This window comes from Strigops habroptila, chromosome Z (assembly GCF_004027225.2).
Source record: "Strigops habroptila isolate Jane chromosome Z, bStrHab1.2.pri, whole genome shotgun sequence".
Classification (NCBI taxonomy): domain Eukaryota; kingdom Metazoa; phylum Chordata; class Aves; order Psittaciformes; family Psittacidae; genus Strigops; species Strigops habroptila.
In genome coordinates, this window is record NC_044302.2 from 38446082 (window position 1) to 38471201 (window position 25120).

Genomic DNA, 25120 nt, shown 5'->3' on the forward strand with positions numbered 1-25120 from the left:
TTCCTGAGCAATGGCACGGCTCAGAGCACCGAAGTAGAGACCTGCAGCATACAAAACATTTTTCTAAAAATTAAATACTAGTCTCTGCCACAAACATGACAGTAGCCTAACCACTCAAATCTTTACAGGCAATTTCTTGGTGTTTCATATTTTTGGTTGTCTGTTTCAAGACCTCAGGTCTAGCTTAACTCTCAAGTGTTTTTCAGGCCACGAGAAAATACAAGAAAAAGAAGTGGCATCTCAAACTAGTCAATGAAGTTGGTTTGCATTTGGTTAGGGTTTTTTTTCAGCAGGACTTTTAGATTCAGCAGCTCTTAAAGATTTGACTCGGTATCCTTGAACAGGATACTATTTCAGAGGCAAGTTGTGTGAAGATACAAATACGTATCTTAAATACCCCATATGATAGCATGTGTCACCACAGGAAGCCCCACAAATATTCAGCAAAGCTGTATTTTGAGCAAGGTTGAAACAGATATGGTAATAAGATATGGAAAAGCCTAACTTACAAGAAAAATAAAAATTGAGCATATGAGAACTGAATATGTCCTTAAAACCTCAGTTAATATCATGCATCCTGAAAACTGAAAGTGGAAGATATGCTCAGAAAATATACTATTTAATTTGATAAAACAATCAATGAAGGTGCACAGTGGCTTGATTCTTGACATAACTGATTCTGCAATCTACGTTTGAAATATCCTCCAAAAAAGCAACTGAAAACTCATAAAAAGCTACTGAAAAATACGGGTGGTATACTTTTAAGCATTCACATGTTAAAACTCAAATAGTCTCAAATAGAAAACTCTAGTTTGAATAAAAAAAATCCACCATCAACTTGAAAAAATTTTTACTTGCAATAACTCGATCTATAAAAGCACAAGCAAATGAACACATCCACTTATGAAGCAAAGTGCTAAGAGCCTTGACTAGAAGCCTAGCAACTGATTTTGCATATTAACATTGTTCTCAAGTAAGTATGCCCTTTTTATATCAGATCAAATCATATAAAGGAGCAATCCTCTCTACTGAACAAAAGGTTGTGATTGAAGAACTAATTATCAGTCTTCCTTTCCTAGATAAAGATACCTGGCAAAATTAAAGACACATTTATTGCATATGTCACAGTATTTGTAATGGTTTTTATTCTAGGTGGCACAGACAGCATAGACTTTAATTCACGTAGACCCTGAGTAGATTTCCTAGTTACAAACATGTGCATTGATGTCTCTTCACTCTATTGTTATCATTAGGTATATTAAATCATATAACAATAACACTTGTTAACTAAGCAAACATAACTGTAACTGTAATGTTGAGGTAGCATTTTGGGTAACATGCTTTTGAATTCCTTGCTGTCCAAAAAGTTTAAAACTGTTCATAACAAATAACAGCTTCCATTATTTCATTCAAGACTGTAGGAAAGGAGGGAAAAAGGCAAGTTTTAAAAAACTATCTTTATTTTTTTTGTCTTACATTTAAACAGGGATGTATTTCATTTTTAGATATCCAGCCAATGTTTACTTCATTAGTTTAGACAGGAAAAAAAAGGATATAAATGCAGATCATACTGGCATAACCTGAACATACCTGCATTAGTACTGACTGCTTTGCTAGAAGAAAACCTTCTTCAGCATTAAAATCAAGCACTTAAAAAAAATATTGTTGAAAAGCAGGTGCCTAGATACTGGTAATTTCAGCAAAAAACCAGCTTTCATGTATTCAAATATTTTAAGTTCATAACATACACATTTTCTTGTTAATGTGTATGGAGTTCAGATCATTCAAACACTGTACAGGTTGAAAACCTCAAAACTAATCAGGTGTGTGAGAAAATCACAAATCAAATCTTATGAAGCAACAAATTTGGTCAAGTACTACGAAGAAGGATGTGTTTTCGTATAATAATGGTCAAGTAACCTACCTTTTCAGCTTAAATAAAAACATAGAAATAACTTCATGAGTTTGAGACAGTCAGTAATACAAACTGGTGGAGTGGAAACTTACAATCTGTTATACAGTATATTTTTGTAGGCCAAGTTCAGGTTTTTTAAAGACAAAGTTCAGATCAAGAACAGTAATAATGACAAAGATCAAAGTATACATATGAGCACTTAATCTAAATAATAAAATACACTTTTGGCTGTTAAGGAAAAATAAATTACAAAATACAATTAAAATCCTTGTAAATGCAATAATGAATTCAAAGGTGTGCACTTACTTTAATACACATTTTAAATGCTATCACAAAACAGATTAAAAATAAATAAGTATGCCAAAAGGCATGCATGGATTAAAAACAAAAACAAAAAACAGCTACTTAGTTCAAAGAATTATAAAAAATTGAGATAATCTGAGTTTTGGTCAACAAATATGTCTAGTCTCTTCCATCTTTCACACACCTTCTTCAATAACTGGCAGCTATACAACACAAAAGCACACCTCTGTCATTATGGCTTTAGAAGCAGCACATATTTTCTGAAGAAGAAAATACAGAATGGGCTGCCTTGCCTACAGAACTGCTGGTTTGTTCATATTGCAGGTTCTTCATTGGACAGTGGGGAAGTACCTGACACATCTTTTCCATCCTACTATAGTAGTGACATTACACTGAAAGACAAGAAATTTCCAGGAAAAAAAACTTGGGAAATTTTTGGTGCTATGGGCCAGTACTCAGAGAAGGAAAAAATCTAACTCAGTTCCATTGCCTTTGTTTTCTAAATTAAAGAGTAAAATAATTTAGAAACAGATGCCTAACATTACATGGCACATCCATATTTTAAAGATGTTGTCAATCATCAATTACTTTAGTGAACATATAGGCTTTAATACTGATTCTACTTAAACCAGATTCACATTTCTTTATTCTGTCAGAACTCCTCTGTAGATGTCTTTTGAAGGTGTTTCAATTTTGCTAATATTACTGGAACTTATTATTACACAACTTAAATTATACAAACTTTGTATTCTTTATATGAAAACTCTCATTATTTGTACTTTTCTGCAATTCCATTGTAGGCTTAACGGCAGCAAGTTTTCAAACCCAGAGACATACTTTCTTTTCATTAGTTTCAATAGCATTTAGACAACCATCAACAGTTAAATCAGCCTCCTCAGTATCTCTAGACAGTGACTGTACCATGATATCACAGAGAGGGTTTAATGCAGATAAAAATTGATTACTGTGTCACCAGTACTGTATCACTGGGACAAAACAAAATCAATGCATGTGTCAGAAAAGAAATCTTAAGATTGAGTTTGTAGCAGCGTATCAAAAGCAAGTAACAAATTTATGACATCTGTCTTCAGCTAAGACATTGCTAGTACTTCCTAAGACAGGAGAAATACTTTTCAAGTTTAGTTTTGCTGAAGATACTGTTCATTTGTACCATTTCATTGGTCCATTTATTGATGGTCAAAGAAGCACTCATATTTGACAAAACCTTAAAGCTTTCAGAATAGATGAATTAAAGAAAGGAAAGATGGATGCAGGAGAACCAAATCAAAGCGCACAGGGATGACATTGTTTCTAAGGGAGCCCTTGGAAAACGTGGCATTACAGAAGTTTGGTGGGATCTTTTTGTTTTTAAGATCACAAGACAGCAGTTGAACAAATAAGCCATTTCCCATGTTCTGCCTGGTTCTAGTCATCTGTGGCGCTGAATGGCTTTCCTTTTCCTCCGCTTGAAAAAACAGCAGCACCTGCAGATGTGACACGAATTACATATGATATAAAACAAAATCACAAAACTAAACTGTTTACTTGTTTCATTTGAAGTATGTAGTTCAGGTATAGCCAGCATAAGGAACACATTAAGCTCTATTGCAGGTGATTGATTTACCAGTGAAAGATACTGAAGTAGAGATATTTTTGACACGTTTCACCTTTACTTGAAAAACAGTATTGCATGAAGAAAGCTGTAACAGAAATGGATATTAAGTTTAGAGAATTGTGTGAGGGTATCAAAAGCATGAGCATTATAGGCTGACTTAAAATTGTATTTGTAAGAATAAGGAATGTTCTGTTACCTCAGTACTCTTTCATATTAACTGGTAATACACTAAATTGAAGCTTAAGCTTCAGACTGTATCACCTGAACTGTGCACTTATAACACTACTGTTGCTAATACAAGAAAACAATTTGAGCTTTGTCAGCCAATACTTGGAAAAACTTTCCCCAAAATAACTTAGAAGAAAATGTTCATAACAATATAATTAATGTTCTGATTCAGTGCTGTGATGATACTACTACAGTGAAAAAACACAGCTTTAAGTATATTGAGATATACTGACACTATTTCTACTGCCTTATTGCATACTATATGAACGAAACTAAAATTGGCAAACTGCAAATTTCACTTAGCAAATAGAGACAATCCGAAAGTAACTGGAAAAAAAAAAAACCAAACCCACCCCACTACAAAAGGAAAAAGAATTAGTGGGAGTTATAGATAGATAATACAGAGGAGGACTGCAGAAGTCCAGGAAGGATTTTGAAAATAAAGAGGAAAACAACAAATGCACAAAGAAAATTTTCATTTGCATGTAATTTTAGCCTTATAGAATCATAGAATGGTTTGGGCTGGAAGGGATCTTAAAGATCATGTAGTTCCAACCCCCCTGCAATGGGCAGGGACACTAACTTAACACTCATCAGTCAGCACAGTTCCCACAGGAAAATACCTAAGCCTTTGGAGCAGTATACCTGGGAATGAGACCTTAAATATTTCCCTTATTGCACCGATTTAAACAAATCCACTGCTTTAGACTAGATAGGTTTTTGCTATCTTAAATCTGCTATGAAATAGTTTGGAAGTTACTGTGCAGTAACTGCCTCACAATTAGCTGGCCAGCTACAGATCACTCGGTCATAGAATCATAGAATGGCTAGGGATGGAAAGGACCTTAAGATCGTCTAGTTCCAACCCCCCTACCAAGGGCGGGGACGCCTCACACTAGACCATGTCCTCCAAGGCTCTGTCCAACCTGTCCTTGAACGCTGCCAGGAATGAAGCATTTACCACTTCTTTGGGCAGCCTGCTCCAGTGCCTCACCACCCTCACAGCAAAGAACTTCTTCCTTATATCTGACCTGAACTTCTCCTGTTAAAGTTTAAATCCATTCCCCTGTGTCCTGTCGCTACAGTCCCTAATGAAGAGTTCCTCTTCAGCATCCTTCAGATATTGGAAGGCTGCTATGAGGTCTCCATGCAGCTTCTCTTCTCCAGGCTGAACAGCCACAACTTTCTCAGCCTGTCTTCATACGGGAGGTGCTCCAGCCCCCTGATCACCCTCGTGGCCTCCTCTGGACTTGCTCCAATAGCTCTTTCGTATATTGAGGACACCAGAACTGTACACAGTGCTCCAAGTGGGGTTTCACGAGAGCAGAGGGGCAGGATCACCTCCTTCGACCTGCTGGTCACACTCCTTTTGATGCAGCCCAGGATACAGCTGGCTTTCTGGGCTGCGAGCGCACACTGAAGCCGGCTCATGTTCAGTTTCTCATCGACCAAGTCCTTCTCCGCAGGGCTGCTCTGAATCTCTTCTCCGCCCAACCTATAGCAGTGCCTGGGATTGCCCCGACCCAGGCGCAGGACCTTGCACTTGGCTTGGTTGAACTTCATGAGGCTGGCATTGGACACCTCTCAAGTGTGTCAAGGTCCCTCTGGATCTCATCCCTTCCCTCCAGCATATCAATCAAACATAGCTTGGTGTCATCAGCAAACTTGCTGAGGGTGCATGAATCCCACTGACCATGTCACCAACAAAGATGTTGAACAGGACCGGTCCCAACACCGATCCCTGAGGGACACCACTTGTTACCGGTCTTCAATTAGACATTGAGCCGTTGACCACAACTCTTTGCATGCAGCCATTCAGCCAATTCTTTAACCACTGAGTGGTCCATCTATCAAATTGATGTCTCTCCAGTTTAGAAACAAGGATGTCGTGTGGGACAGTATCAAATGCTTTGCACAAGTCCAAGTATATGACATTAACTGCTCTGCCCCTATCCATCAGTTCTGTAGCCCTATCATAGAAGGCCACCAAATTGGTCAGGCAAGATTTGCCCTTAGTCAGGCCATGTTGGCTGTCACCAACCAGCTCATTGTTTTTCATGTGCCTCAGCACGCTTTGCAGGAGAATCTGCTCCAAGATTTTGCCAGGTACAGAGGTGAGACTGACTGGTCTGTAGTTCCCCATATCTTTCATATTCCCTTTTTCCAGTCGTTGGGAACTTCACCTGACTGCCATAATTTTTCAAATTTGATGGACAGTGGCTTAGCAACTTCATTCACCAGCCCCTTCAGGACCTGCGGATGCATTTCACCAGGTCCCATGGACTTGTGCACATTCAGGTTGCAAAGATGATCTTGAACCTGATCCTCTTTTCGTCGCCTTAAAGTCTTCATTCTCACAGTCCCTGCATCTGCCTTCTAAGACTTGAGCAGCATAGCTAGAGCACTTGCCAGTGAAGACTGAGGCAAAGAAGTCATTAAGAAGCTCAGCCTTCTCCAAATCCAGGGTAGCCAGTTCTCCCCTTAGCTTCCGGAGTGGACCCACATTATCCCTTGTCTGTCTTTTGTTTGCAACATACCTATAAGCCTTTCCTGTTATCTTTCACATTCCTTGGCAGACTCAGTTCTAACTGGGCCTTAGCTTTCCTGACCTGGTCCCTAGCTTCCTGAACAGTGTCCCTGTGTTCTTCCCAGGCTGCCTTGTCCTCGTTTCCACCTTTTATCAGCTTCTTTTTAACTTCTAAGTTTCCTCAGGAGCTCCTTATCCACCGATGGAGGCCCCCTGGCCTTCTTGCCCCATTTACGTCTTTTCATGCAACACTCAGCTCCTGACCACCACCTTTAAGAATAGAGATTCCACTTGGGAAAGTATTCACAATTTTCAATCAACCAAAAGTGAGCATGCAAGCTGTCTACCTTAGGTTGCCCCATGTAGTTCTGTAGTTTGGTTACTGAATTCTCACTTGCAGGTGTTATATACTGAAGTGTGTTAAACTATGAATAGACTAAAGTCCTTAAGTTCACCAGGCATTTTATGTCACTAAAATTCAAAAGAACTCTGGTGATTTAGTTTGGAATATGGGAAATGGGGAAAGCATTTGAAAATGAGGGACAATAAGGGTCTGAAAATAAGGTTCTACGAGGGATGAGAACAACATCCAAAGTAAGGGGACACAGAAGTTACCTTCTCAAAACATCCAAGGCACCCTGTTGCTCAGTCACTGAAAAAGTAGCAGTGGGCAGAGGCAGACCAGAGCTGCTCTGAGAGTTACATAACTTTCAGTAGGAAAAAAAAAATTGGTTATTGGTGGAAAGGAAGCCCAAAATTAAATTCAGTAGGGAAAACTACATAGATAAATATTTTTTTACAACTAGCAGAAATATCATAGTGTATTAACTTTAAAGAACTTCTAAGAGAGTCATAAACGTTTTTGAAGACCACGAACTGCAAACGAAATTACACCCTAACTACTAACCCTTTTTCTTAGCATCTGTCTACAGCCACTAACATTCATTATCACTTAAGCTTTGAATTTATATGCACATGCATGGAGTCCAAATCAGTTTAATCCATCTTTCACCACGATCTTTTCCCAAGTATTTTGTATATGTATATATAACAAACATATATATATATATTAAAAAAAAAACATTTTACAGTACTCCCTCCCTTTCAATGTGAATTATCCTGTGATTCCGTGAACAAGGAAATCCTACCTTAGATTGTGATGGGAAATCACTTTTGTACCTATTTCAGATTAGGAAGCCTTAGAGAAAGCTTACAGAAAAATTTTGTCTTGATTCATAATTTTACTGTGTACAGAACACAGGTTACAAATAACTGTAGGGAGATGTAAGTGTGGCAGACAATTTATATTACAGAAAAACAATCTAGAATTTTAACTCTTCACTGTTTAATTGTATTTTGCTTATATGGAGCATGTCTCAAAGAATGGCAGTTCACACTTCTTAAATGTTTAGGACTGCGTGGGTCTGCTGTTTAATTCAAGGACATTTTAGGTTTTCTTGCTTTCCCTCAAAGAAAATTTTGATCCATCCCTGCTGCAAATCTGATACTGTCCCTTATTCTTCTCCATAGCCTGTTTAGTTTGCTACTTCTCTGTCAACCAGAGAAGGGCATCATGCAATGGGGAATTCAGGAGTTCTATACAACATAAAGCACTGCTTTTTTATCTCCTGTCTTCTGGAGTTTGCATAATACTATAATTTCTGTTAAGAATTGTGTTGTCTTACTGGTTAGGGGTTTTTTTTGGTTGGTTGGGGTTTTTTGTTTCATTTTGGTTTTGTGGTTTCTTGCTTGGTTTGGGGTTTTTTTTGTTTGTGTGGTATGTTTGTTAGTTTTTATGTAAGAACTACTCAACTGTATTCTAGATCAGGGAATTTCACTAAATGCTGAAGACTGTATTTGGTGTGAGAAAATAAATCCCTTATTAATATATATTATAGCTAAAAAGTGTAAAAGAATGAATATTCCATAGAGCACTGCAAACCACAGGACTGGCTTGGAAACTTACCGAAAATGTGTATTTATCAACCTAGAAGTGCTAGACCTGTCAAACCTTCCAAGGCCAAATAAATGCCACTTTAAAATACATACACATTTACATGGGAGTAAGACTGGTCAGACTACACTTCCTTCTATGAAAGAAACGTAACCCTGATATTAGAGATCCTTATGCATAATCTCTTGAAGAATATAATTTATAATAGAAATGTAGACATGTTCCCAAGAATACTGTCACTAGAGGGTGTCATTATCACTTTCAACACTTATTACACTGCTTGAAACCATACTTAAAGCTACAGATAGGGGCATTATTAATGAGTATTAAAGCACAAATTTATCATATTATCCAATATGCATTCCAAATGCACAATAGATATGATTTGAAAATTTCTGTTTCTAGGAAAAGGTCTTCTATTTCTTTCTAAAGAAAGTATTTAATGACCACTAACCTCTTTCTCTGTAGGATATAAAACATTTCTATAGCAGGCAGTATAATACCAATTTATGAAACGCAAGAAACAACTTTTCTGGTAGAATCTAAAGTGACTTTTGAGATATTACCTAAGGTAGCAATCTCAGTATTATGGTTATGAACATTTCTTGTCCTACTACATTATCATGCCTTTTTTCTGTTAAATACCCTTCCCTCTACCACTTGAGCAGTCCGTTGGCACAACATGCTAAATCAACTTCAGTTCTCATTTGTGTTTAGATAGCTGTGTTTTTATATTTGTCTTCTAAATGGGGCAGCACTTTAAAAGCCTATTAATAATCTTGCAATAAAGTGGCAAAAAGAATGCAAAAAGGACAGATCAAACTATCTTTTCCTGTTTGACCTTCTCTGTCCTCCTATGGCAGAGCCTTTTTTTATCCAAATCACACATGCTTCATAGAAGCAACTGTTCTGATGGCTAGCAAAGAGTTAAGGAAGAAAGGTTAATTGATCAGTGATAACTGGAAGATCATCTGTAGAAGATTAAGATCTACAGTATGAGTTCAGAACAGTGATCAGGTTAGTTTTCTCCCTGCTTCACAACTCTAGCTGTTACACTCAGCAACAACTCAAATAGGGATGAAAGCTACTTTTGAACAACAAACCCAAACACACACAACACCCCCCACAGCCCATTGAAAAACCCAGTGCCCAACCCTCACTGTTAAGTCATGCTTCCTACTCATGCACAGCAACAGCAGAGATGCATGACGTCGACAAAGCGTAAGATTTAGAATATATACTGCATGTGAGCGCATAAATACATATCAAACAATGGAAGTGTTGGGTGAATGTCCCAAAACAATAAAATGCTCACTGAAAAAAAAATCTTATCCTTTCTGATTTACAGCATCCCACTGAAACTGTAACAGAAGATCTAATATTCAGCTAAACAATATTTGTGTTCATAGTTAAAAATCACACGATAGGGCACTCTTTCTTCAGACTTTTAAATGAAGACATAGTCATGCTAAGCTTCTAAAACTATGAAAACATCTAGAGCAAAGAATTAAGTGTCTCTTAAAAATATTCATGCTTGTGTCCTCTGAGTATGAGCAAATGTTACAAATGAGGTATCAGCAAGAGACGGTAGCTTTGTTCATATTTTCAGATGGAGAAAAGATTATGGAAGAGGCACAAAGTGAGAGCCTTTTGATAAAACAATGTCTTCTTAAAAAAGGAAATGTCTATACCACAGACATGAAAAACACTGATACTTGCATTTCCTCATTACTCTTCAGCAGTGTAATATCTATAAATGGATGTTTAAATGTCTCACAATAACTTTTGATATCAAGCTTGTAACTATCATGTTAAAATGTAAAATTACTTAAACCTTCTAAAGTGCTATTCCTGCTAAAAAGATGTATACCTATACATTGATGTCTGACAGCAATGCTGGGTGTGTGTGTTTCTTTAATTACTGCCAAAATATAAAAACTAATCTAACCGCAAAAAAAAAAAAAAATAGTGAATGAGGAAATTGCAGTTTAAATAGACACCACTGGAAAACTCATCTGTGTGTTTCATTCCGAAAAAGATTAATCTAAAGAGTAGGATATTGAGACTAAATATTTTGTCAGTAACAAAACCTGTAAAGACTATGCTAAAAAGGATAGCATATTTGTCTATCGGTTATTCCTATCAGAGGAAAGTAGCTTCTACACTTTTAAAGCAGCTGCAGCACCTTGGCTTCTGAGAATTCTCTTACTTTCTGCAGATAACTAAGTATAAATTTGAATTGTGGTAAGCACTACTCAAAACTTTAGAAATTCAATCTTTTCCTGTGTGTACATAAACTGGACATAAGGAAGGTTATCACTGCATTTATCCAAATGGAAGGGACAGGGAATTGCTTTATGTGCAGCCTATTGACATCCTTGCTTTTTGGGGTCTTTTTTTTTTTTTTTTTTTTTTTGCTTTAAATATACATATAAGAAAACGGAATTCTTGCCAGAAAAATAATAATACAGTACTCTGCAAGATGGCAGGTACAGAACTGGTCTTCTCAGTGCTCACAAAAAACTAGTGCACAAGCGTGGTACAAGAGACACCTCTCTTAACAATTTTTAACTACACATGCAACATAAATCTTACATACCAAACCAGAACCTGCAGAACAATGAGTTCAAGAAAAAATTTTACTTTGAGATATTTCCCTTTATCTAAGACTTAGGAAAATGGCTCCTACAAAATTTATTGCTATTAAGGAATGGCTACTGGAATGATATGACAGTAATGTATCTCTCATACTTGAGTGCCTCTATTTTATGATAAACTAGATCCAAACCTTTGTAAAATCCTATTCCAACCAATATTATAGAAAAAAACATGTTGAAAGTTATACTGCCTTTAGCTATGAAGAATATTTTCCTGTGCTATTTTGCAAGTCCGACTTTAGCACTCAAATGTATACACATTAGTTGCCCATCCCATGTTAACAGACGTTAATATTTTCCCCTTTTCATTACACTGTAACTTTAAGGAACCCTGAAGTTATGTTTTAGTAATTTGCTAGCAAGTTGTCAAAGACTAATACTCTGGTAAATACTATGCTTCAGAGATAATGGGCAAATTTCAAGTATTTGCTAGCATTTGTTACTTGTTTATATAAGTGAGTTATTGTCTAGGTGTTAAAATACTCGTTGAATGCTACAACATCTGGAAAGAACGTTTTCCCCTCTAAAACAGTACAGCAAGAAAATATTCTACTACTCACTTAAAAGGGTTAAATAAAGTACACTGCAGACTACAAACTTAAAAGCAAGCAAGATTTGAAGCAGGCAAAATAGCTCCTGAAGGTGTAACTGTAAAAACAGTTGTGTTACAATATTAAAACATATTTTGTGATTTCCAAATGGACTTGTTATTTTAAAGTTTTCTGACAGTTTTAAACCAACTAACAAAAACAAAGCCCCTAGGGCTATTTCTGCCTGCATGTGCTGTAGAACTCACCACAGGTTCAACACTTTCTGGCAGCTATACAGAAAGAGAGTAAGGGGAAAAAAGAGAATCAGAAGGAACACAGAGGAAGAGTTTTACATCTTTCACACATAATTTGACAGTCAGAAAACTATCTTAAAATAATTATTTCAAAATTAGTTCAAACATCAAAAACACATGCACTTCTCTAGTGTAGAGATGTGTTACTGAAGGCTTAGCCAAAAAGCACAAGTTAGAGAAAATCTATTATTTAAATATTTAAAGCCAAAATTGAGTATAGCACTATAGTTTTGCCCCTCACCAGTGGCATTTTTAAAATTTTTTTTTAATAATTATACAATAAAAATTTTGAAGTAGCTGAGCACACAAGATCCTAAGAAAATAGAAAGATGGACATACTTAGTTTCATCCATTACTTCTACTTCTGCAGGAGCTGTGATGGGTGCGTTTGAACGGCCTGCAGTTGGGTCATCGGTATTCAGTTCTCCATTTGTTGAGCTTACTACCTGAAATTACCAGAAATACCTGAAATTATGCTAGTGCCATACATACAGCTTCAAAAAACGGTCATTTTTGTTTATTGCATAATTCTTTTTATTCCAGTAACAATATCTTTTCCACGTTTTATTCCTGCATCCCTGCACTCCTGCCATTTTTCTTTCATATCTACCACTGGAACTGACAACTACATGGCAGACTCAAAGCGAACGAATTAAGCAAAGCAATTCTGTTGATCACATTTGCTTATCTCCCTCATGTCTCTTCAGAGCCTTAAGGAAAGGTACAAGCCCCTTTCCTGATATCCATTTAGTCAGTCTTGTCTTACCCTATCTCCACTTCTTTAGTGCATTTAAGATTCTTACGTTCCTTTTCTGTGTGGCCCATTTCAGCTGTATCTCAAGAGTACTCACCAAAGGAGGGGAAATCTAAGACATTTTCTAGACCTAAGAGTGTTGGTGGTATTTGTTTTTCACCCTCAGAGCACGAGTACACTTACTGTGTAAAAAAAAAAATTAAAATTAGACAATTAGATTCATCTTCATTCCCATTAATTTACTCTCAAATTCCTTTGTAAATTCTTGAGGCACCAGGGCAGCTCTGGTTCTTTGGGAATGTTTGTTTTGACTTTAAACCAAATGTAATCCAGCATTCTCTCTCTCAGCTTTCCTGCATGACAAGTGAAGCTATTCCAGTGGCATCTCACTTATTCACCTTACAGAATCTGCCAGGACGATGGTTAACTAGATACAGACAAGTGCATATCTGGTCAGGGCAGCTGACAGTGCTGACTGATCCATTAGAGTACCAAGAAGTCTACTAGGTACAAAGTAGCAGCAAATTACTGGCCAAGGAACATTACACAAAAATATTGTTCTGGTGAAGTAATATAAAAGCCTGCAGAAAACATTTGGAAAACATTATCAGAGATTAGGGTACAAGAAAGCAAAGGGAAGGAAAGTCATCACAATGTTACTATTCCCCTCACCCTTCCAAGCTCTCCTTCTAATGCAGGAGTTATGCCTCAGCTATTTATAACCTGAAGTAACAGAGCCTTGCCTAGTGAGGTTTACTTTGCGGTTCCTATTGTAAGCAAGTACAGAGCTTCATAAGATTGCTGAACTTACGCCATTTTTCATGCCACGTGCCTACAACAGGCTGAGTTTTCTTCTTTTTCAAGTTTCACTAAAATAGGAACCACTACCAAAACTCCCATGCAGCCCAGTGATAAAGCAAAAGGAAATTTGCGATTCCAAGATTAGTTTTTTGAATCCTGGACAATGTAACTGAAGGAATCCCGGGACATTGGACTTTATTTCTGTGACATCAGGTAAGTCAGCACAGTTTCAACAAGGTGTTTTAAGCTTAGTTTCATATCACCAGGGATGGCAGAAGCACTAAACATTTAGCATCAGAAACAGGCAGGAATTCTACTTTAACAAATCATTTGTGGGAAAAGTCTTTCTTTTCAAGGCAGCATTTGCCCTAAGGTGTTTTCTTATTAGTTTGACTGTTTTCTCTAAGAATCTTTGATACAAACTTTGTGGAAATCTTTGCATCAGAGAGCAGAAGACTGTCCTGCCTTGCTCTGGTTGGTCTCTATGAAGGAGACAGAGATCAAGGAGTCTTCAGTCCTTCCCATATACAAACACCTGACACATCCACCAAATACACAACCAAAGACAATCAAATATAACTGCCTGTTGCATGGCTTAGTTTAGATAAAGGGAAAGCAAAGTTCATCTTTCTGGAAAGAGTTGAGACCTCTGAAAGCATAAGTGAACCAAAGGGTATTATTCACTGGTAGTCCAAAAATCATCATCAGTCATACTTCTCCAGAATCACAAATGGCCTGAGTTTCACTCTACTCTACTACTGCCAAAAAGAACTGTAAGAATGGTCTCAGTAAGATGCAGAACCAAGAATTAATACACATGCAACAGAGCAAAATATTTACGTTTTTAAAAAAATAACAGACTCATCCAAAAGCACAGCAAGAGGCAAGCAGGAGTGCTTCAGTTCCTGTAGCAGTAAGGCTATTTTACTGTATGATCTTACAACTGAAAGTTCTATAATTTGCTAAAACAACCTACAATGCCAGAAGTTAATTTCCTGTGACATCAGTAAATTATTTTGCAATCTAACCAAAAAGTGCATTTGGTAATAGACTGATAATGCACGGTAAACGAAGCAGTGGGAACACTTCTACACTCCTGACCCTGGAGCATACAAGCTAAGTTAGACCAACCATTACAGTTCTCTCTAACTACATGCCAATCATCTCAAAAGTATCATGACACAGGTGGAAAGACATGGGAATGTAACAAAACTGAACCAGAATAAGTCACCTGGAAGAGCATTTGCACTGAAGGTATGGTACACCAAATTCTGTAGCCAGGATGTACCACATGAGGTACAAACAAAATGCATCATAGGGGATCCACACAAAAAAGCTCTAAGTTTAGAAAAGGAGAGAGAAGAACCAATACACAAAACTAACAGCACTTAAAACAGAAACTTTTCATTTCATTCCTCTACTTATGACTTGAGTTCAACTAGATTTCCTCAGCAGTCTAATGAAAGATGGGAGGCGCAATTAATCTCTTAATAGATCCGTATACAGTTGTAGTGAAAAATATGGATATTAAAGCTACATTTTTGCATGTAAAAATTTTGTTAACTAAAACTGCATGAACATTTTTCCATGAAAAGGCACCAAATTTCAGAGAATTCAGTTTCTGAAAATTAATATTTCAAACTAAGTTTCAAATTAGAAGTGTTGCAATGCTGAAGATTAACTTAAGGTACTCAATTACATATAAACAGAGGAATAATCACTAAACTGAAAAATCCAAAACAACTTTAAGCACTTTGATAACAGATCTTATCGTGGTTTAAATTTAGTTTCTTCAAATTTAAGCAGTTCTTCAAAAGTTTAATTTGAAAAGTACATACATGAAGAAGCATATGCATCATGTTTCTTGCTGCTCTCTAGGCATAAACAAAATACTAGACCTACTACCTAATAAGGGGACATATTAATTGTGGGAAAGATTAGTTTCTTAAATATATGGTCCTTTAGAAGCTTGATAAGGGTCACTTAAAAGACAACAAAGGTAAGCCTGAATACCAATTTCCCAGATAGTAACAGTAAATCTGGCTAGTCCCATGCTTCATTTTGGATGTAAACTAGTATGTAAATTAGTATGTAAACTAATCTTTTACTTGCTATGTTGAAAAATAAGTCAAAAAGTCTCTCATAAAACAAATGTTGCTGATTTTCATGCTTATAATCACAATAAAAAATTGCAGCAATTTGAAAAAGACATAGAAATAATCCTTCATTACCCACCTCAGTCACTGAATTACCCACTCTTCAAATAATAAAGCCAGCCTTCAAGCCCAAGCAATTCCTTAGTGATACTACAGAATGCTATATTTTACCTTCAAAAAATTTCCAGTTAAGACAAAAAGAATAATAAAAAATTAAAAGTAAAAATAAAAAAAAAAAAAAAAATAGTCACACTAGAATTCACTTTTTTAATTCACAAAAGCTTAGGAAAATTGATTTGTTTCATCTAATTCGCTGCTATCTTGACTTCTTGAAGGAGAGATGTCTTGCAATTTACACCAAATATCCAACCTTTCAAGCAGTTCCTAAGGACCTTTCAAGCCCTGTGGCATTGCACAGGGAACTCTTTAACCTGATCTTTTAATTTAACTTCCTTTTAAAGAATTTCCAAATGGGAAAACAGAAAGGATAAGAGAAAGAAGACCAGCTAGCAAGTAATGAAAAAAAAAAAAAAAAAAAAAAAGTAATGAACAGATTGGTACAGTCTTTACGAGTGCATAAGCTGTTTGCAGTTCATGCAGAGAAGGAAACAATCTGGTGGTGTGCAACTGACATTTTTGGGAACTGACATTTTTGGGAACTGAGGCAAATTTACAAGAAGACAGACACAGGAAGTTGCTGAATGAATTGCTGGTAAATACAAGTTGCTTTCATTAATAAGGCTACACAAGCTAGAAAAACGGGCTGCCATGCTACACACATACCAACATTCAGTTCAATTTAAAATGTCACAGTGAAGAACCATAGAATGGTTTGGGTTAGAAGGGACCTTAAAGATCATCTAGTTCCCACCCTGCTGCTACAGGCAGGGATGCCTTCCACTAGACTAGGTTGCTCCAAGCCCCGTCCAGCCTGGCCTTGAACACTGCCAGTGATGGGGCAGCCACAGCTTCTCTGGGCAACCTGTTCCCAGAGAACAGGGTAGTGACTCACTACCCTTATAGTTCTGAAGAATTTCTTCCTTATATGTATCTAAATTTCCCCTCTTTTAGTTTAAAACCATTCCCTCTTGTCCTGTCCCTACCTGTCCTTGTAAAAAGTCCCTCTCCAGATTTCTTGCAGGCCCTGTTTTGGTACTGGAAGATCTCCCTTGAACCTTCTCTTCTCCAGGCTGAACAAGCCCAGCTCTCTCAGCCCGTCTTCATAGCAGAGGTGCTCCAACACTCTGACCATGTTTTTGGCCCCACTCTGGACTCACTCCAACAGGTTCATATCCTAACACATTTTGACAATCTTCTAAAAAAGGATCTCAGAGACAACATCAACAGTAGTATTGCAAATGACTAGTAGCAGAGACCTAAAAAACATTCTGTCACTTCCAAATTATCTGCCAATTTCTTTTTTCTTGCAGAGAAATAGATAATTCAGCATAAAAGTCATCTCAAAGATGAGCAATGACTCACTAATGTCACAGAAAAAAAACCCAATACACTTTAATTTCATACTTTAGACTCAACTTTCCTTTAAACAATTATCTGTGGCATGTTTAGAACTTGTCTTCTTGCGGGCAATTAGGAATTCAGGTAAACTAGCTAGCTAATTTTTCAACTTGACAGCATGATTCAGTTAGTATCACTACAACAAAGGGGTATTTGACAACAGTCAAGGGCTCAAACTTCAAAACAAAACTGAAGATATTATGTAATTTTGCAAGTGCCTTTAATGAGGAAGTATGACAGCTCCACATTAAAAAGCTACACGATTAAGATGTCTTGAGAATACACTTGATCTTCAAAGACACAGACCAAGTGGCTGCAGTTTTGCAAACTGCTCTTTTTACATGGCAACTGCTTAGTCTTAGCTGATCTATGGGATCTGATCTCAGAACACCCATATTCTTTGAGAGTGAAAGGAAGAACCTTATATTAACATAGAGGAATACTACTGGTATTTCCTAGAAAATATTCTCCCACTCCCAAAGAGTGTTTAACATATATTATGATGGAATAAATTCTCCTGCAATTGTTACATTCTACCTGAGAAAAAAATAAAAGGTTTCTTAAGTGCTCCAACTGCCAAAAGAGCAATATGTTATAAAATTTGGAAGTTCCAGTAACTGGAATGTAACAAATTAAATATGTATTTTTCTAACTTAAAAATTAAAAAATTAAGAAATGTAATAATTTTGGAAGATATAATTTTGAATCTGATTCCACATTAATACACTGTTGTCAAAAGATAAATTATTACCTTTAAAACTAATGTTATTGAGGGAATTAATGGAATTCAAGTTAAATATCCAGGTAAAGTTTTAAAAATACTTCTTAAGGCAAGCACAGAACAATTTTTAAATTTTTCTTGACATACAGTGATTAATTATCATCTGATAATTTTCCTGTATGAACAGCAGTTTCTAAAGCAGCAACATTTAGAGAATGTAAAATTTGAATTGGGTTTCAAAGAATTTTAAAGATATGGAATTATCACACTGATAGGACTACAGCACTGTTTTCTTTACCCTGGATTTCTCATTCTTTCTTCAAATATTGTCAATTTTTTTCCAAAACAAAACTTCATGAGAAACATATGTAACTTAGGATTGTCAGAATCTAAAATGCAGCAGACAAAGAAAATTTTTTTTTTTTCCTGTCCTGGTTTCCTCTGGGATTGAGTTAATTCTCTTCCTAGTAGCTGGTGCAGTGCTGTGTTTTGGCTTCACTCTGAGAATAATGCTGATAACACACCGATGTTTTAGTTGTTGCTCAGTAGCACTTAACCTGTTCAAGGACTTTTCAGTCTCTCCTGCTCTGCCAGTGAGGAGCGGCAAAAGAAGCCAGGAGGAAGCAGAGACAGGACACCTGACCCAAACTAGACGAAGGGGTATTCCATACCACAGCACATCATGCCCAGCATATAAACTGGGGGGAGTTACCCAGAAGGCCCAGATCACTGCTCGGATCAGGCTGGGTATCAACTGGTGGGTGGTAAGCAATTGTACTGTGCATCACTACTGTTTATTGGTTTTTTTTCCCTTTTCCATTTTAGTTTTATATCCCTCTCCTTGTTATTTCCCCGATCATTACTAGTATCATATTGCACTTTATTTTAATTATTAAGCTGTTCTTACCTCAACCCATGGGTTTTACATTCTTTGGATTCTCCTCCCCATCCTGCCCAAGAAGGGAGGAAGGGGCTGTGAGAGAGTGGCTGCACGGTATTTGACTGACAGCTGTGGTTAAACCATGACATTTCCCCAGATAACACTTTACAAAGCTAAATTATTTTAATTTTTAAGTGAAAGCCCAAAACTTCATACAGACTTGGCAGCTGGTATTTTGAATCCTTCTGTAAAAAATTTGTATTTCTTTAAGTATTATTACAATCATCGTACCCCTAAATACATGCAAAGAACAAGATACCAAATAGTAAAATTAATAGCAAACCAGGAAAAAAAGCTCTTTAAACATGAAATACACCAATAACAAAAGAAAAATTGTTGGTTTCTATTCATTCTCCACTAAGAAGTGTTAAGTATTGCCCTGTGATTCTTCTAGTCAACTATTGTTCCAATAAAAGTAGCAGAGTTTAAGCAAAAATCACTACTTAACACTTTAATCTGAGGTTTGCTCAGATTTTGCTCAAAGAGCAAAAATCATAGAATGGTTTGTCTTGGAAGATCACCGAGTTCCAACCCCCTGCCATGGCCATTCAGTTGAACAACACTGAATTCAGTCAACAGTGGTTTAGTTGTTAATACAAGTAAATAACACATCAAAAGTCTAAACTTCAATTGCTTGTACTGATGTAAGTCTATATTCCTTCAAAAACAGATAGCTCCGTTCATTTAGCTGTCACTAAGAAATACACAGCAGAAATTCCACATACATAAAGATCCATAGTTTTCTGCATCTGATTTAATTTCAGTTTGGCAACTGTGGAGTAAGGAATAATAGGAACATTCTGAACATTACTGGAAAGAGACCTTAATATGAAAATAGTAATCACGTCATGCACTACAGTAAACTAGTATTACATAATGGAAAATGACTGATTAAGTCTTGCAAAGAAGCAGAAAATACCTGTACTGAGCCACCATGTCTGTCAGCTGCTAGATGAGCCCTCAAATGATGCGGATTGGCTTGCTGTGACTCCCAAGCTGCCCTATGGTCTGTTGACTACCATTTTTCAATGCATTAGGAATATATGCAAAATAAGAAATAAAAATTCCAAAAATGAACAATTATAATATATATATTATTTTTAAAAAGCACAGAAGCACTACAAGTCCTATATAGCATGCACATCAAGATTTTATGCATACTTATGTATGCCTACATATGCATTTTCACACAGAAGTAAAGTAGCTGAAACTAAGAAACTTAGAGAGAAACGAAGTCCAACACAACCCTGTAACTTTGCTTACGTAAATGGACACAGATCTAAATTCCTAATGCTTTTACCACCTTGGTCATTATCCTGGCTTAAAAAAAAAAAAGAAAGTGAAAACATTTTACATGCATGTTAGAACCCCAAGAGATGATATAGCATATGGGGAAGAGACAGTGATTAAAATTGAAGGAAGTATCAGTACGTTGTGTCATAGCACCAAACAGGCAACCTTTTAGGACATTTTAAGGTCTACAGATGTAGAAATACATTAACGAGGATCTACTTAAACCAAAGAAAAGATAAAGAGTCAATTTTATTTTGGAGTTCTAATAAAAGCAATAATAGCACAAATCATTAGACAAAAGACAAAGCAATGATGATAACCTTATATGATCACTTTACCTGATTTTTAGATTGTTGCATTTTATCTCTGTGCTGATATGCTTCTCTGTTTGAAGACAGTGCAGGGTCTGAATGTACTGAACCCACTGGAGTAGGCTACAAATATAAATAATATGTAGCAACTGGTAAAAAAAGTAAATTTCTAAGTCTTACCAAAACTTACTCGTTTGTGATAGAAATTAATCAAAATTATCAAATTAAAGAAAAATCTTTACTAGGCATTTGCCAACACCAATGAGAAAAAAAGGGCAAACCAAGACTTACGTAATTTTAGAAACAGCAATTCTGACTACATCAGACATTAATTTTCTGAAAGATTCTAGGCTCATTATTTTCTGCAGGTAGCAGTTAGGACATTCTGATAAAAGCCTGAAAGAAAGGCTTGAAGTAATTTTTAATGCTAAACACTGAAAAAAGTTTTAGCAATAAAATAGTATGATTCTTTCAGAGACTTACACAAGGAACTTCAGGGTAAAATGCATAATCTGAAATTGTCCAATTTACACACAGAACCCCCTTCCCTATTTATTAAAAAAAGGAAAAATTTGACATGCTGTAAAATTAATCTTTTACGCATAAACATAGCATTTTATGTAACTTTAGATGCACTGCGATGGAAACTGATACTCTACATCATACTTCATTAAAACAATGCATATAGGCAGTTTCTTCATGACAATCTGATAAGTATCTGGAGTATACCTCAGGTGCAGAGAAGTGGTTGCTCTACATTTTGAGAATAGTGGGAGCAAGGAAGTCTCCAAAACAGGAAAACGCATGCAATAATGACAATCACCTGCAAAGTTTTAAACTCCTTTGCTTTAAACTCCTTCTTCAACACAAAAACCAGTCTGAATTCCTATAACTTCATTTTGGATTGAACAGATTTACTTTGATGTTAAAGAGTGCATGTTTGAAAAGAGACTCAATATGAAACATCTCAAGCTGAATAATTATGCTTGAAAATGCATCTGAAAATGGGCTTGTCATAGCAGCTATTCACAACTATAACAGCAGCCATGAGATGCACATGTATTTTGAAACTCAAGACTAACAATGGCTCAAAATTGATCATGCAAAAAACCTTGTATATTACTAGTAGCTTATACTGTACTCACCAACTGTTTGCCAATCCAGTCATATTCATAGTCAAACACATAGCCTTTCCGATCAAGTAAGTCTGTGAAGAGCTTCCTTAAGTAGTCATAGTCTGGCTTTTCAAAAAAATCTAGCCTTCTTACATAATGTAGGTATGTTGACATTTCCTCTACAAAAATAAGAAATGTACATAATTGCCATACCTGTTTGAAAGGCACTCAAAAATCAGCACTTACTACTACATTGTAAAGTAACATTTATCTCTCACCATAACATCTGAACAGTTGTTCACCATGAATCTGTGATTTACCAGAAAGAAAAGTTACTTAATAGTAATAATACTCTTCAAAATAAATTGCCATATTCTAGACATATCTTACCAAGCGACCCCCACACTAATTTACCCGTCAAGATCTTCCATTCAAACTTCCAATCCTGATGCACAGTGTGCCAAGAAGTGGGGAAACACCTCTACTTTCCAATTTTATTTTTCTTTTCCAATTAATTACATAAAGACAAGCCTAAGAAAAGGAAAGAAGGGGGTATACAAATGTACAGGGTAGTCTTATGTCTCAATGAACATCTGCTACTGGAATGTAACCATCCTTTAGAGGATCCACATGTACCACAAATGGGCAACTTCAATTTTCCTGACAAAGAAGTCAGTATAGGCTCTGTTGAGTTATAACTGTAGTATGATGATGGAAGGCTGAAATAGTGCTGAATGCTTCAGGCATCATGCTATGTGAAGGTGTTGAGCAGAAATAGCAAATATCCTATACAGAAACACTGCAGAGAAGTCCTAAGGTTACCTGAGCTCTTGCAGAATGATATCTGACCACTGTCAGTTTAATATCACTGTTTAAATACCATGTCAGCATACAAATGGAGATGCATTTGGGTAGGTGTTACATGGGTATTTTAAGATTCTCCCAGTAGTGGAGATAAGCAGGGAGATTCTGAAACGGCCTGGACCTGTAAAGATAACAAGAAAGAACCTTCCTAGTCATTAAAGTGTATGAAGTACAGACTGCACACTAGCTGCCAGAACCTAACTAAGCTAACTAAGACAAGAGTTCCAGCGCAAACTTCTCGACAGGTTAGTAGAGCATACAGAAGTCCCATTCTTGAGAACGGGTTTAAGCCATGAAAGGCTTCTGAGAAAACAACTGTAAGGAACAAGCATCCTAATGGGCAGAATAATACAAGAATCCAAAGGCTGAAAGGGAGGACCCATGAATATCTGAAGCACAAGCTTCAAATCCCATAGATAAACTGCTCAGACATGTGATTATGTACAATACCATACAACAAATGTAAATTTTCAGTAATGCCTTCAGGAGCCAGTGAAATTAGGGGCATGTGGAAATACAAGTCTAAGAAAACAGCATGTTAATAAACTTTCACAAAGACCAAGTTCTACAGGTTGGTTCCACTGCAGCAGGCATTACAACAAAGAACTAAAGTACTGGAAGAGTGAGGAGAGGAACAACCTAACCATACTGAAATTTTGGTTCATTCTGTTTGGTTCATTCACACTGAAGTGGTTTGGAATAGAGTACTACAACAGCTTCTCAAGTCTGAGATGGATCAGGTGAAGCACTTAATCTGAGCTCTGGGACATTACTTCCAGGTGCACAGATCTCTTAAAATCTAACTTGCTTAGGAAGCTTTGTAGCTCATGAAAGAGTGGGAAACCACTCACTGGCTAGCCATTCTGAGAAAAGCAATGACAACTGATTCTCACGTCAAAAAGGCTTTCACATGGTCCCAAAGGACATGAGAAGGCACCTGTATGTGACAGGAAAATTACAAGATGAATGAGGTCAAAAGTAGATGCCACCAGCACTCACTGATCCTATGAAAGAGGTATGCATGTCAGAAGCAGCATAGTAGCATCATTGCACACTCACCCACATCACATTCCAGTGTGTCTGGAGAAGCTTACATTTTATGGTACAACCAAGGTGCTGTAAGAAAACCATCTTCTGACAGAAGACGGCTGAGAAGTGCAGAGGCAGTGCTAAGACTGAGCTACTCTAAGTTAAACTTCTTCAGAGATAGTGGGGTTGAAAGAGGGACAAGTGAAGGTTTGAGGCCAGCTTGATAACAAAAAGTTGCGAGGCAGCATCATGTTGGTGCTGTCAAGAATGTACCTCAGGACAGGGGTGCCAAGAAAGCCCAAATTACTTATTTCTGACAAAAACAGAGTATTAAGTGCTATTTTTTAGTGGATGGAGCACTGGATAGGAGGAATTCCATGGCATATGAGGGCTACCTCAGCATACAAGCAAAACTCTTCAGAAATTCTAGCCAAGGAGGTCAGCATTTGAAAGCGGCAAAGAGAAATACTGCTAGGGACTTCTTTAACCATACTTTCCTAATGGAAAGCGGAAACCAAAGCATGCAAGGCATGTCTTCAGAGGGATGAAGGTCGGATCTGAGCCATTTAATTCAGCTGAATATGTCACAGCTGGCTGACTCCAAAAATCAAATACCACCCTTATCATGCATTAAATGCAGAAACTCCAGAGTTTAAATCCTTGCTCATATTTTATACAAAGCTTTAAACAGCAGCAGCGCTGCACAAAGACAGTACAATTCCACAGAACAGTGGATGAAAACAGTAGATGTTTCACATGTGACAGAGACCAAAATATCTTTCACTGATGTTAGAGTTCTCCTGCTTTATGGACATCAGTCAGCTATCTCAATCTGCAAGCTGACTGAAAAGAATTTAAATTATTTTATGTTTTGAGTGACAAGAAGGACAGGAAAATATGGAAAATCCTCAGATATTTGACATGCAAAAACTTCCACATACAAGAATATATTTATTATGAAAATGTACATATGAGCTATCAAAGAATTTTATCTTTTGTGCTCTCCAAGGTCAAATACCATTTCCCTGTTCCGTTTTCAACCCTGTCAACAAGCAAGTACTTGATTAAATTTAGTGGAAACGGTCGACTAGATACATGGAGCTACTCATGCATAATTATTTCCAGGAATTGCACCATATACACCTTAAATTACATATTTAAAGGATTCTAGCAACTAGGTAAAAATCAACATGTAAGACACACATGCATTCCTGGATGCAGAAGACTTACACTACAGTACAGGGTTTTTCCCCGCATTTAAACTTTTTTATTTCACCAAACATATGTTCAGACACTTGCTCTAAGTTCTGTAACCAAAGTCAATTTAACTTCATTTTTTTTTTAATACACAGAAGAAAGTGAAATGAAAAATTGATAATTGACTCATTTTTACCACAGAGTTGAAAAGAACGTCAAAAGGTCATCAAGTACACCATCCTATCCCACAGCCTTGTCTATCTGGTTTGTTTTCACACAGCCCCAGTGAAAGAAGCTCCAGAGTCTCCCTTGCAATGGCAACCCCTTCATGTTCTCACTATATTTGAAACACAGGAGTTCAAGTCTAAACTGTTTTGG

General features: G+C 36.7%; 1 protein-coding gene across 10 annotated transcripts in view; it reads right to left on the reverse strand.

Moving 5' to 3' along the window:
- Positions 1 to 1122: 1122 nt before the first annotated feature.
- CSNK1G3 (casein kinase 1 gamma 3) overlaps positions 1123 to 25120 on the reverse strand; it is a 74189-nt gene continuing 50191 nt past the window's right edge. For 9 of the 10 annotated variants that reach the window (XM_030470082.1, XM_030470081.1, XM_030470079.1 and 6 more), the window contains 6 exons: positions 21683 to 21831; positions 20565 to 20660; positions 19853 to 19948; positions 12383 to 12489; positions 11996 to 12019; positions 1123 to 3702 (listed from right to left, as the gene is read on the reverse strand). In XM_030470082.1, the coding sequence (XP_030325942.1) occupies positions 3648 to 3702; positions 11996 to 12019; positions 12383 to 12489; positions 19853 to 19948; positions 20565 to 20660; positions 21683 to 21831 (527 nt within the window). In that variant the 3' untranslated portion in view covers positions 1123 to 3647. The remainder of the gene's footprint in view (positions 3703 to 11995; positions 12020 to 12382; positions 12490 to 19852; positions 19949 to 20564; positions 20661 to 21682; positions 21832 to 25120) is intronic. The other variant, XM_030470083.1, reaches the window with a different exon arrangement.